At 41.3% G+C, this 14130-nt stretch overlaps 1 protein-coding gene and 1 pseudogene across 1 annotated transcript in view; one reads left to right on the top strand and one right to left on the bottom strand.

The window, feature by feature from the left end:
* Positions 1–14130, bottom strand: part of LOC147337117 (protein NLRC3-like) — a 310085-nt gene that overhangs the window by 160427 nt on the left and 135528 nt on the right. The window contains exon 2 of the mRNA XM_086285757.1: positions 4746–4771. Within this exon, the coding sequence (XP_086141883.1) occupies positions 4746–4771 (26 nt within the window). The remainder of the gene's footprint in view (positions 1–4745; positions 4772–14130) is intronic.
* On the top strand, positions 8130–8973 carry LOC147337122 (uncharacterized; annotated as a pseudogene).

Here is a 14130-nt window from a genome sequence, read left to right on the forward strand (position 1 = left end):
TTGTGTGAAGAAATCAAACACGAGCTGAACAAACAGTAAAGTTCCTAAAGACAAACTGTTAAAGGAGGAAACAAAGCAAACTTACAGTTTCTTCACACACCAACAACAAGCTCCACTCCACACCTGGACACTAAACACGGACACACAGGTGAGCTGCTTCCTGGAAGGAGGCGGGACTCCACCTGAAACTCAGCACAGGTGGGAGGGGCTCAGCTCTGTGTGTGCTGATGTGTTAACTTTAAAAATATGCCGTCTGACTGCTCAGACTGAGTCAGAGTAAAGTTCACATGCTGACGTGTGGAGACATGAAACCTTGTTGTAGCTGCAGGTGTGAACACACTGATCCCAGATCAGCTCTGCTGTATTTGTAACATGAACATTTCTGCTGCAAAGCTTCAAATGTTCAGCATGTTTCTCTGTTTCCAGTCTATAGATCCAGTCACACTTTCTACCTTCACCTGTGCAGTAAAGACTGAGAGCAGAGCTGAAACCAAGCGTCCAATCAGTGAGCAGCATCAACACCTGAGCTTCATTCAGACTCTGTTATTGAAGATGTTGTTGGTACAAAGTTCATCTGCTGCTCACATGAATCCATGAAAGATTTATTTCACTGAATGTTTCTTCAAAGCTCATTTCAACCTGTTGAAGTCATGAATGAAAGTGCAGACTGAGAGTGGATCACATGATGTTTGAGGTGTGTCATGTGACATGTTCAGTATTGTCACACATGTCTAGATTGTCCCTGATATCATAACTGCTCAAACACTGATGATTATATTTGAAGAATTATTCCTGATGGCAGCAAAGTTTGAATGGAGCTCTCTGTCTGTGCTGATTTGTCGCCCTCTGGAGGTCAAAGCACAAACTGCATGATGTCACTGTAACCACCACAGAGACAGGAAGTGTTTTTATGACTGAAACACTGAAATGATGCTAACGGCTGTCGTTAGGCTCACTGACAGCAGTGCTGATGTGTTCATGTCAAACACTGGCTCAGGTCAGACTCCTTCATCCTTCTCCAGCATGAGGCCGCCCTCAGACCCACAGGAGCTCTGACCTTTGACCTCCTGACCCTAACCATTTTTTCTTGTTGCATCTTTAAATGCAAATCCATCCAAACTGTAGCCGAGCAAAAGAAGCTGGAAGCTGTTCTATGAATGATGTTGTTGAAGGAGCTTGGAAAGAAAAGCGTCTGGACTTCTTTAAGTTGCTTGAAGAGGGACATGGACGTCTTAACGCCCACTCACATCCTGGGACATTTGATCACAGGAAATCACATGATAGCGTGGGGCTAGATCTCACAATGGGTTCACCCAAGACACGAGTAGTTCTTTATGTTTCTCGTGCACGGGAGAGAACTGGACCAACGCCGTTCCTTCGCTTGACCACAGTCGCTCTCGTCCGTTCCCTCGTAACACTGCTCTTTTATTGAGGTTACATGAACATACATAGGTTCATTAACATACACGTGAACAAAGGTACCAGTCTGTATGTTATGTAGGTGTGTGTGTGTGTGTGTGTGTGTGTGTGTGTGTGTGTGTGTGTGTGTGTGTGTGGAGTCAGAGTGTGACCCCATAAACGACTTCCCTAAACCTGCTGGTCTGGAAGTCCAGCAGTTCATCTAAACAAAAGGCACTTAGACTAAAACAGACATCCTACCACAAAACAATAAGAAGGTAGCACCTCTCCCATGATCCCAGGACGTGGGTGTGAATGCCAGAACACTCTGGAGTCACACAAAGTCTTTAAAGACTACTATCATTACACAATTGGTTCTACACCTCTGAGCATATATGGTTAGATATTCCCCAATAACAATGACAATGATAAAATATAAATCCAACAATGGTTTTCAGGGTTTTTATCGTTAACTTCGTTTCCCTGGGTCTTTTCCCGTGTTGTAGTCGTGTGTCTTATTTTGAAAGAAATGTTTACGCGTTACCATAGCGACCAGAGAGCATTAAGGCTGCAGACAGGTGCATCCAACAACATTTTATTTTCCCTTATTTGATTTATGGACCTAACTGTATGAACTGGACTTTGGCTTTAATGCTGCTCCTCTTCATCATTGCTGTGTTGCATTTCCATCATTCTGCTGCTGGATTCACTGCAGGCTTTAACAAACACTCCTTTGGGTCCAGGCCCAGCCACGTGTTTGTAAGCTGCTGTGCTCCTCACAAATAAAGCCTGAAGCAGCTCAGACTGTTAGAAGCAGCACTGAGCCCTGTTACAGTTATAGTGTTAGAGCAACGGCTGCAGCCTACAGCATTTAAACTAGCTGACAGTAAACACATCAGTCCAGATGTTACCACATTACTTTGTGATGCTGAGAGTTAAAGGAGACTGGCTGATTAAAATCCCATTCCTTACATCACCGTCCTCTGCTCTGACTGCTTTCATTTAATCACAATCAGAATACTTTTTTGATCCCAGGGGAAATTATTTAGGTTACAGTGCTGCAGCACAAACAGGAACAAAGACACAACACACTAAGTAAGAAATAGCACAATATACACAATATATACATGCATACATATGAGTCACTTATAAGTAACATGTGAGTGCTGGGGTCTATGACAGCAGGCAGGTCTGTATTTATGTCCAGGCTGACATGAACAGCTAGTAGTTCAGGGTTCAACACTCAGGAAAGTGTGTGACCTTCCACACTGACAGAAGATGCTAAACATGACTTTAAACTGTTGTTTGTTAAAGCCTCACAGATCTGAGAGCAGGGCTCAGTGGGTACATGAGCCTTTATACATGAAGGCTTTCTGTTTCCAGGAGAGGAAACATGTGATCCAGCTGTGTTTGGTCACATGGATCTGCTCTGCATGGATCACCTGACTAAAACATGTTGTTATTATTGTTCTTACAGTCTTAAATCGGTACATCAGGCGGGTCACATGACAGCAACATCTTTCCTCTTTAGAAAGCTGCTCTCTGTCCCAGGAGCTGTTGTCACAGTAACAGCAGGAACAGGAAGTCACATGCTCTCTGCTCTGTGATTGGCTGCTTCTTATCTCAGCTTCCTGCAGAGGGTGGGGTCTGCTGATAACGCACACCAACAGAAGTGTGACTTTCACTTCCTGTTTATTGTTGTTGTTCTTAAAGCTCTCAGGCGATGCTGCAGCGCCCCCTGCTGACACAAACTCCTCCCTCTGTCTCAGAGGTCACAGGTCAGCCTGCTGCAGAGGGTCTGCCTGTTCATGGACTTCCTGTTACAGAGACGGGTCTCAGCATCAACACTAGTTTCTGATTGGACGGTGTGGAAAATGTTACGAGTTCAAAATATTGGGGATGGAGACAAGAGAAAAACCACAATAACAACACTGGTCCGGTCGGGTTGAGTCAAACGATGATTTTAATGATCACACACGTGGGAGATGGACACTGATGCAGACAGCCTCTGATCTCAAAATGGTGGAGCATTGCTCAAACTCTTATAGCCTCTGGTGCCTCCACCTTATCATAAAAGCCTAAACATTCACATGCTTTCTCTCACACAGCGCCTAAGCTACGACCTTGGCTCCCTGTTTATCTGCTCCTGCTGAGATGGGGCAGAAAACTCCAGCATGTTCTCTTCTAATCAGACAAATAAGGCGATGACTTTCTGCAAACAGTATTTCTTATAACTCAGCAGTATAATGCATCATAAAACAATATCATTCATTCACAATAAATCAGCAGTTTAATATAATGCACATCAGTTTAACTAATGCAATAGTTATCAGCTTCTTCTAATTCAGGAGAATAATGCAAACTAAAACTACATAATAATTCACAATCTTTAATTACCATACCAACTTTATTTCTAAAGCACTTTAACATAAAACCAGAGTTTCACAAAGTGCTGTACATGTTAATAGCATACGTAAAGAAAATTAAAATGAGATACAATAAAATAAATAGATACAATAAATTGAAACATGTTAAAACAAATTGAGTCAACCCCTCTAATCAATGCCAAAGGCTTCAGCGAATAAATATGTTTTAAGAAGACTTTTAAATTCAGAGAGAGAAGAGGCCTGCCTAACATGCAAGGGCAGATCATTCCACAACTTTGGAGCAGCTACAGCAAAAGCACGATCACCTTTAAGTTTATACTTAGTTTTCGGTACCTTAAGGAGTTGCTGATTGGCGGACCTAAGGGAACGGGCAGGTGTATATGGTTGTAGTAGCTCCGAGAGGTAGGGGGGGGCCAGGCCATTAAGAGATTTAAAAGCAAATAAGAGAATTTTAAAAACAATCCTAAAATGTACAGGTAGCCAGTGGAGTGAAATTAAAATAGGGGTAATGTGCTCAAACTTTTTTGTTCCAGTTAAAAGACGTGCTGCAGCATTTTGCACGCATCACTAACCCCAAAATAAAGTGCGTTACAATAATCCAGCCTAGAAGTAACAAAGGCATGGATTACTGTCTGAAAATGCTGTTTCGATAAGATAGGCTTTATTTTGGCTAATTCCCTCAAATGAAAAAAGCTAGATCTTACAACAGCTCTGACCTGGCTTTCAAGTTTAAGATTTAGGGGTATAACATGGCATAAAATAATATTATAATCTAACAAAACCCAGCTTCCTCCAGCCGAGTGATGTGTGGATTCATCACTCTCTGTGGATCAGTGTAAGTCTGTGTGTGGGTCAGCTGCAGGACTTGTTTGACCTTTGACCCTGGCAGACAGAGCTGGTTACTGCTGTGTGACTCCTGCCGTCGCTCCACTTTAAATTTTACTTAAAATAAGTCCTGACATGGCCCCGCCCCCTCTGACCTGCTGCTCCTGGATGTGCTGAGGACACAGCGGAGGCTCAGAGGGGGCGGGGCTTTTCCCGTGGCGGTAACCAAACTGCATTAGGTCACTGCACTGCCAGTGTTTAACCACACCTCTTCTGACTGACCTTTGACCTCTGACATGTTGATTTGATCCTTATTTAATGACGTCTTTTATCCAGTGATTTAATTCTGTGTATTTATATATGATGGTGTTCCTGAGTTCAGCCTCAGCTGATATCCACAGACGCTCCTATTGGCTGGTTTTAAAAACACATTTTTCCATTAAAGAGACTCTTTTAAAAACACGTCTGCCTGAAATTCACATTTCATTTATTTTGGGGGATTTTAACAGAGAGATAGAACTTTATGAATCCCTCATGTTTATCCTCCAGGAAATCCAGTTCGTAGCAGCAGAACACCGACAAATCTTTACACAGCACAGAATTAGGATATCAAATAAAGGGGAATAAGAGAATATGAATATAAGCATAAATATGTACATATATACACAGACCTCACACAGAGACAGCAGCTACACTGTGTGTGGATGTGATCCACAGTCACAGCTGTGGGTTTCAGTCAGTGTGTCTCTGACTTCATGGTCACATTTCAAAGCTTATTGGAGCCAGAAGATGTTCAAGTAAAAGATTTATTGCTGTACTCGTCTACCAGGATAACAGGAGGTTCATAAAGCTGTGTCATACTTCAGCTTTACATCATGCAGTAGTAGTTTATTAAACCCCCCAAAATATGACTATCCAGAGTTGGGACCAGGAAGCAGAGTTGCAGTCTTACACGCCTCTCTGCAGCTTCTCTCCTCCTGCTACCCCCCAAAAACCCATCTCCATAGAGACTGTGTCAGCTTCCAAACAGACAAAAAACAAACTAAAAACCAGCAACAAACAACTTAAACATAAACAATCACAAAGAAAGAACAATACAGTATCCACATCTGAACCAAAGAGTAAAACAGTGAAATGTGGATTATTAAACATTAGGTCTCTCTCCTCCAAGTCTCTGTTAGTACATGTTAGTAAAAACATTTCTGCATTTTACCCATATTTTATTTTTAACTCAAAATCAAAGATTCCAGATTCTCCTACATGTTGGTTTTGAATCAGATAGGACGACAGATTTCAGGTGGCCCTGTGTCTTTCTCTATTACATTTGCCACTGTGTAACTCAAAGTTATTTAAGGACTAGTTTATTTCAATGGATGAGTTTACTGACTGACGCGCAGAAGAAATAGTTCTTTATGGAGCCTAGATGGTGTGAATGATGAGACCAAAGACTGCAATATCTTGTACCAAAAATATATTGAATAAATGGAGGAAAGGGGAAATGGAACAAAATAATTAATACAACACACAACATAAATGCCCACAATTAAATAATAAATCAATGCTGTGATCTTTCTGTGCAAAAGTCCTTTTTGGTCCTCTTCTTTTTAAAGTTCACTTTTAAGGTATTCCTCCTTAGAGTCCAGCTTCATACAAATGGGGAAATATGTCCGTAATCCAAAGACGGCTAAGTGGGGGAAAGAGGGGAAACAAAGAATGGTCCTACCGGCTCGCCACTTCAATATGAAGAAGATTAATTCAAAGGGAGGGAACAAAACCTGACCTGTAGGTCAGAAAAACGTCCATTAGCACATCAAGTTCGATTCAGTTTACCGGTAAACAAATATATTTTTCTGCAAGCCTATGTAACAATGCAAATCATCATCAACCAATGTACAACAGTTAAATTATTAATTATCTTGGCTACGTAGCTTAATCTATACATTCCAGTAGCGTTCGCTACAAACAATACAAAAACAACAATAAAGGAAAACAGCTGTCTAACAGACAGCATAGCCGAATTCAAGGCAACACATAACAATAATCATTCAATCGCACTTTGTTTCAAAGTAAGCCCATTAAAGTGCTTAAGTAAATAAAAGTGTTCAAAAACAGCGGTTTTTGAGCCGGAGTTCTGCTCGCGGTGGGAACGCCGCCGCAAAAAGCCACTTTTTAATCGCGAAAACGATCGACTGGTTACTGACAACCAAAAGGTTGTTTTTGGTAGATATTAAAGATCATGGGTGGGCGGGGCAAATGGAGCAGTTTTCTACAGTCGAGTAAAATTCCAGGAAAGAGCTGGGTGTGGCTTTCCTTTAAATCACATGATCAACAGCTTTAAGATGGAGGCAACTCGCTCAGTGTTTCCTGTTTCATTCTTAGACTGTGGCGATGGTAAGTAGCAGCTTTTCACTTGTTACCTGGCATCTTTTCAGCCACCAATGATAGTCATTGTATGTTATCAACATTTCACTAACTATGTTTTCTCTCATGTTTAAAATAGGCCGACCAAGAGCAAAATAGGTATGTCTGCAGACTCTGCTGTAGCCAAAGTTATCAGATCTCCTGTGTCTTTAAATCCCTAACTGCTCGATCATTATCATTTTAGAAGACAACAATTTCTCAAAGGAGGTTCAAAACTAATGCCTACAAGATTACCAAGAGGATGGTTCGGGGCTCTTACATGACTCCGGGAAGTCAACACTTGGTGGATGAGGTGTGTTACCTTTGACACTTTTAAGACAGTCCTGTTTATCACTACTAACAATAAGCAAATATGTTTTCACTCAACAGATCCTTCACAGCATGTTGTTTCTGGGCAAAATCAATAACATCCCCTTTTCTCCAGAAGAAATCTTCCCTAATCCTTTTGTTTTGGGTTCTTTAATGAGAAGATATCCCAGGCCTTTTAAGTTGTATTCGACTCAGCTTCCCAGGCGAAGTCCCTTCTCCTGTGTGCTCGACATGGTAAGATAACTCTTCTCACATTTTCAGTCAATCTGACAAACTTCCAGTTTTTAGGAAAGTATAATGCAAAGTGCTTTTTTACTGAGAAATCCAAAGAAAATCCATACTGTACCTTATACTTCAACATATGCTTCTAGCTATACTTCTCCACCAAACACAGAGACTGCAGGAGAGCTGGAGACTTGCTTCAGAATTTGTTAGTTCTAAATAATGTCTAACAGACTCATTATTGGAGATGCTTACAGTCTTCAAGGCGTATATGATGCTGTCACTGTGTAGCTGCTGGATCTGTTAAGCTCAAAGACTCTAAATTCAGCGTGTTTTGACAGCCCAGCATAGCAAAATAGAAAAAAAAAAAAGGTCAATTAGCAAATTTAATTATAAATTAGTGAGAACAAAGATGGATTTTTGCTTATTGATTTAAAATTAAATAGATTTTTGTGACTTGTTTCACCCCCTATCTTAAAATGTCTAAACCAAAAGCATCCAATGGTCCTGCATAGTTAAATAAGTCAAGCAGCGAAACAAACATGTTGATCAACTTTCTATGAAAAACAACTATATAATCAGGTGCAACACTTTGACCAGATCTGTAACTGTTTTCAGATCGTCCTGCAAAATAACTCAGAGAATGAAGAGCAAATAAAGCAGAGTCTGCAAGATCTCCTCACAGACTTGGACTTAGAAGAGAATAATAAAAAAACAGCTTTCGTCTCGTCCACCATCTGCATTTCTCAAAAATCCCAAACCAACAAATCAGAAAGGTACTGCGGAGTCTCCATGTCCACCAAAGGTCCTAACGCTGGGAAAATTATGATTGCTGCCTCCTGTCTTAGCAAATGGCATAAATATGTATCTGGTGCGGTGATGACCTATTATCCAAACACAGTCCAGAAAGATTACTTTGATGGAACAATTGAAGTACCTGGAAATATCAGGTGTGAGGCTTTTTGTCTCCGTGATGGTGCCAGAATGAAGCCTTGCAGATCATGTAAGATCTTCTGGCTTGAACACAGAAGACCTCAGAGAGTGGCCATATGGTAACTGTGCTGAAGCTGAGAGCCTGAGCAATTTGCTTGAAAATGAGAGAGAAGTTGAAACACATGTGGATGAATACTCAGCTGAAAAGGATAACAGGCAGAGAGCTGAGGATGAGGTTGGTAGGGTTCTTAGAACCGTGTTGCAAAGGATTCGGTTTAACTGGACAGGTGAATTTTACAACCCAGAACAAGAGTGAGATTTCATGAAATCATTTGCATTCATCATTCTGATAAATCAAAGATTCTCTGCTCTGACAGCATCTGTGTGGATTTTCTGTAATCACAGAGACGTGTATAAGCATGTTTACTTTCCATCTCCATGTAATTGTCACATTTAATAATTAAAACTGGCTTCTATGGGTTTTTGTTTGTTTGCTTACATATCTAGTGTTTAATGCAATATGAAGCATTATCAGACAGCATTTATTGGGAAGAATCCCATATTTATACTGGTCTGTACCCAGGGTACACAGAAAATAAAAACACATGTTTTCTTATTATGATCCCAACTATAATTTACTTAAGCAAAAGCACTACATGTGTAGTTATAATATTTATAGCAGTTACTGTTGAGCTTTAAATTTATCATCTTAAATGTTTATATGCTGATTATATTGCTTTATATAAGAAAGGCCTAACTCTGAGTACACTCTGTGCCAAAAAGTGCTGACAGGAAACTGCATGCTTTTGCAGAAACGTGCTTTTGCAGCTAGAAAGTGAAGCTGATATATATCAGTTTTAATTAGTTTTTACCAACTGCTTGCTAGGGCAATCCCACGAGTTTGGTGTTTTTGTATTGAACATGATTCCAAGTGCTTTCTATAACACATAGCAGAGGTGCCACAACAAAGACTGAGAAGAGGACAGGAAGAGACAGTGAAAGAGATGCACTCCTTCACCATTCATGTTAAAGCGTTGCATAGCTTTAATTTTAGAGAGTGTTGCATAACTTTAGTAATTTTTCTACCACAGGTGAAGCCAAGAATTGTGAAGCTCTCTTTTGGCCAAATACCAGAATCTGTAAGAAGAAGAAAAAACAAACAATCAAATAGGTCATTATTAAGAGGACAACAATCTCTTGATGATTATCCACAGTGTCTTTGATAACTCTGAGATACAAACTGTCAAGTATATACACATCCCAGCAAACAATAGCTGTGTTTGACTAAAGCGATTAATAACAAGGACAGAGCTACAATCACTACAGTCAAACATAAAGGGCTTAATCCTGAATCCAAGTCTGAGCTGTGATGCCGTTGGTGCTGAAAGCTGCTCAGATCCTGAAGCTGCACGTTTTGTCTCTCTCTAACCAAACCAGCAGCAAAAGAAGACACATTTCGCTTGACATAAACATTGTCATGAATTCCCTCTTACTTTTGCTGGTTTGCTTCCACCACCATTAAAACACACACAGAAAAACAACACAGCACAGCTCTCTGCCTCTCTCAGTGTACTTTAAGAACACCGTTTCCCATCTCAAATCTCTGTTTTTGGCATTATTCGCTTGCTTGTTATGAAGCAGTCTACCGTTGTTTACAGCCATTTTTTTTAATGACTTCCGACAAGACAGCCTCATTTCTGCTGTTCAATACCAAATTTTATTTATTTTTTTCAAATGAAGTGAAACTGCAAAATGCTCTGCTGTGTCTCTATTAAAACCTCTTATTAAAACCTCTGAATCACTTCAGCAGCATCAGCCAATGTACATTTGTTGAGTCGTGGTTCTCGTCTGCTTTTGTTCTACTGCAGAATAATATTTTTAAGGTTATCTACTGTAAAAAGCTAGGCCAGGAAAATCTGCTTCATGGTTTTGTGTTTTATCCTCAGTTACTTTGACACAAAAGCATCTGCTGTGATGCTCACACCTCTGATGAAGTTTCACAAGTGTCAGTACTGATAAATGATCAGAATTATAATGTTTCTGACTCTCTGAGTAAGAATTAAATGGAATCTAATTGGGACCTTGTGAATTGGAATTGAACAGGTTCTAGAAATCAGTGATGATACTCAGCTCCAATACCCACCTATGATATTAGGCTGACGAACGCTGACTGGGTTTCATTTACCAGCTTTTTATGTTCTTCCTGCAGTTTCCTCCCCACATCACTCATCTTAACTTTTTTCCAGTCCTCCTCAGTGTAAACAGAACACACAACAATACAAAGAAAAGCTCAGGTGATTGATCTCTAACACTAGGCATCCCCAGTCTTATTCTTAGCAGTCTAACTTCTCACCATATCTTTGAAGGCCTCTCCATTGTAGTAGCGCTTGGATGCTGGATACTCTATCGTTTTGTCACATAGTTCCAGGAAACTGGAAGCCACCAGATGCAGCTCCTCTCCGTCATAGCCGTACAGCTTTTTGTCCTCACGCGTCATCAGCACAAGCTCGTCACATGGACATGAGGTGCCCTTTACCACACCAATAACCTGCATTTTTACAATCTCGGGAAGGTAGAATTTTCCCCAGGCGTTAACTTCATCATCATCCCCGTTGTATTTGGTGTTCTCAAGCTCTTCTATCCACAGGTCAGCACCACTTGGCTTCTTCAGGTGAACGCACATGCTTTTGTTTTTGGAAACAAAATCTTTCACCCATTTCAGGTACTTTTCACCTGGAAAGAAGCAGACAAGGAAATATGGATGAATGTAGAAGTGTTGGAAAAGACAAATAGCAAGGTTATCCTACAGCAGTTTGTGAAAATGTTGTATCTTGAAATAAGCAGGCAAAATGAGGATCTCACTTATCTCATATGTTCTGACTACCGACTTTCTTCAGTTAAAGGACAAAAAAAGGGCACACTGGAGGCTGACAGAGTGTGCAATGGTGGGAATCATTTTGCAGAACTCACTAAAGTTTGTTTCTCCTGGAACAAGCTTTTTACACTTCGGCAAATGAAAATACTGTGTTAAACTAAAAAAGAGCACCAGACCAAGGTCTACAGTACTAACAGAAAAGCATGCCGTTACCTGTTGCCTGTCGACACAGCTGCTGATCTTCCTCACCAAAAAAATGAGGATCCCTGAAAGGAATAGAAAGGTTATGTTAAAATGAATGACTGTCACGGTGATCATGGGAAGCTCCAAAATATCACAATAGCTACGAAATCACAAAATGCAGTGTGATGTCTGTAAGCACCAAACATGACATCTCTGCAAATTCATCTTGAAACATGTAGGTACCTCACACGTACAGCTGCAGCCATCTCAGCCATTTATCACTGTGGCTGCCAAGTGGCTGCCACTTCACAAGCGCATGGCACAACATAGAAGAGCCACCTCCACAGGACAAGACTCAGCAGTCCATCTGCATCTTAAGGATAAAGGACACTCTTTCGAGGATGCTAATGTTCACATTTTGGACAGAGAGGACAGATGGTTTGAAAGAGGAGTGAAAGAAGCCATCTATGTCCACTGTGAGCGACCATCTTTGAACAGAGGCGGGGTTTACGACACCAACTCTCTGCCATCTATAATCCAGTTTTGAGATCCTTCCCAGACGCCTTAACGCCCACTCACATCCTGGGCCATCTGACCTCAGGAATTCGCATGATAAGGTGGGGCCAGGTTTCACAATGAACTCACCCGAAACTGGCTGATTGGGGCCCACACCCAGTTTCCCACCTTGGCTCAGGTGATTAGAGGATCATCAGGGGGTCCTTTTGTCCCTCTGTGGGGGGTCACTCCCACTAGGCTTATATCTGGGACTCTCCACCATTTGACCTTAGAACTGAAGAAGCTTCTCGGATGAAGGTGAAACGTCTTCAAGTAACTTAAAGAAGTCCAGACGCTTTTCTTTGCAAGCTCCTTTGACTACGATGACCTGGATGACTGAGAACCTTCACAGACATAAGGTGAATGTGACAAACAAAGCGCCTTCTTGTTCTCTGTGATAATGTAAAGTTATTAATGAAAAAACAAACGAGTAAAAAACGGACTGGAAACATGTCTTCAATCAAAACTCGACAAAAACAAAGAAACAGCCTCACTTCTCTGCGACGCTCCCTAAAAATGACGTTACGTGTTACGTACCAGAGATTTCTATACAGCCCTTTATCAAGCCGAGAGAAAGTGACGCAAAACCCTCCAACTAATAACGACTAGCAGAGAGGCTCAGCTGAGTGTAGTTACCTGGTTTGCAGACGCATACAGACGTTTCCTGTCCTCTCGGACGCAGCTGTGATAGAACATGTGGTGCATTACCGCCACCAACTGGCTTGGAGTGAGGACCGGAAATCGCTCATGCCAAATCAAAAAAAAAAAAACATAAAGAAAGATTAAGTGAAGAGATAAATGAATACATTAAATCAAGAAGAAAAAACCCACCACCGGACATATACATCCTCATATCCTTCTGTACAAATGAGTTTGTTTTAGAAACTGAAAAAAGCCACAAAACCTTCACATCTAGAAATCCTTTGCAGTAAAACTTGTTTTTTGGCAGGTTCCACAGGTTTTGAATCAGTTTTCTTCTTTATTCCTGATAATTTTGACAATGAAAAAGAACATGTTCTATAGGGCTTTGGAGTTGACGTCACGCTGCAATGCATTGTGGGAGCGCGGCACCATTTTCGAGGTCTACGAATCAAAACAAACACACTGTGTTGGAACGACGATTACAAGATGCTTAAAAGCAGCTCAAAAGAGAACGGACTGTATAGAGACCGATTGCGTCCAGAGGCGAAGCGGCGGTACTTGCAGAAAATAGCGTGCAGTGGAAATGTGGACCCGTATGAAATACGGCCGTGGAGTAGAAACCCTGAAGACGTAGCCTGATATATTTTCGTACCTTATCTGTGGAGTCAGCGCGTACAAGTCGTCATTCAAACAAAGGTAAGTCAGCTCGAGTACTGCGTGTGAAATGCGTTTGATTTCCCTGCAAACATTCAATTCAATTCAATTCAATTCAATTTTATTTATATAGCGCCAAATCACAACAAAAGTCGCCTCAAGGCGCTTCATAGATACAGAGAAAAACCCAACAATCATATGACCCCCTATGAGCAAGCACTTTGGCGACAGTGGGAAGGAAAAACTCCCTTTTAACAGGAAGAAACCTCCGGCAGAACCAGGCTCAGGGAGGGGCGGCCATCTGCTGCGACCGGTTGGGGTGAGAGAAGGAAGACAGGATAAAGACATGCTGTGGAAGAGAGACAGAGGTTAATAACAGATATGATTCAATGCAGAGAGGTCTATTAATACATAGTGAGTGAGAAAGGTGACTGGAAAGGAAAAACTCAATGCATCATGGGAATCCCCCGGCAGCCTACGTCTATTGCAGCATAACAAAGGGAGGATTCAGGGTCACCTGGTCCAGCCCTAACTATATGCTTTAGAAAAAAGGAAAGTTTTAAGCCTAATCTTAAAAGTAGAGATAGTGTCTGTCTCCCGAATCCAAACCGGAAGCTGGTTCCACAGAAGAGGGGCCTGAAAACTGAAGGCTCTCCCTCCCATTCTACTTTTAAATACTCTAGGAACAACAAGTAGGCCTGCAGAGCGAGAGCGGAGCGCTCTAAT

The sequence above is a fragment of the Aulonocara sp. 'chitande type north' Nkhata Bay genome, linkage group LG3 (genome assembly GCF_057382095.1).
Source record: "Aulonocara sp. 'chitande type north' Nkhata Bay isolate Kocher_YH1m ecotype deep benthic linkage group LG3, A_spYH_male_GT1.1, whole genome shotgun sequence".
NCBI lineage: Eukaryota > Metazoa > Chordata > Actinopteri > Cichliformes > Cichlidae > Aulonocara > Aulonocara sp. 'chitande type north' Nkhata Bay.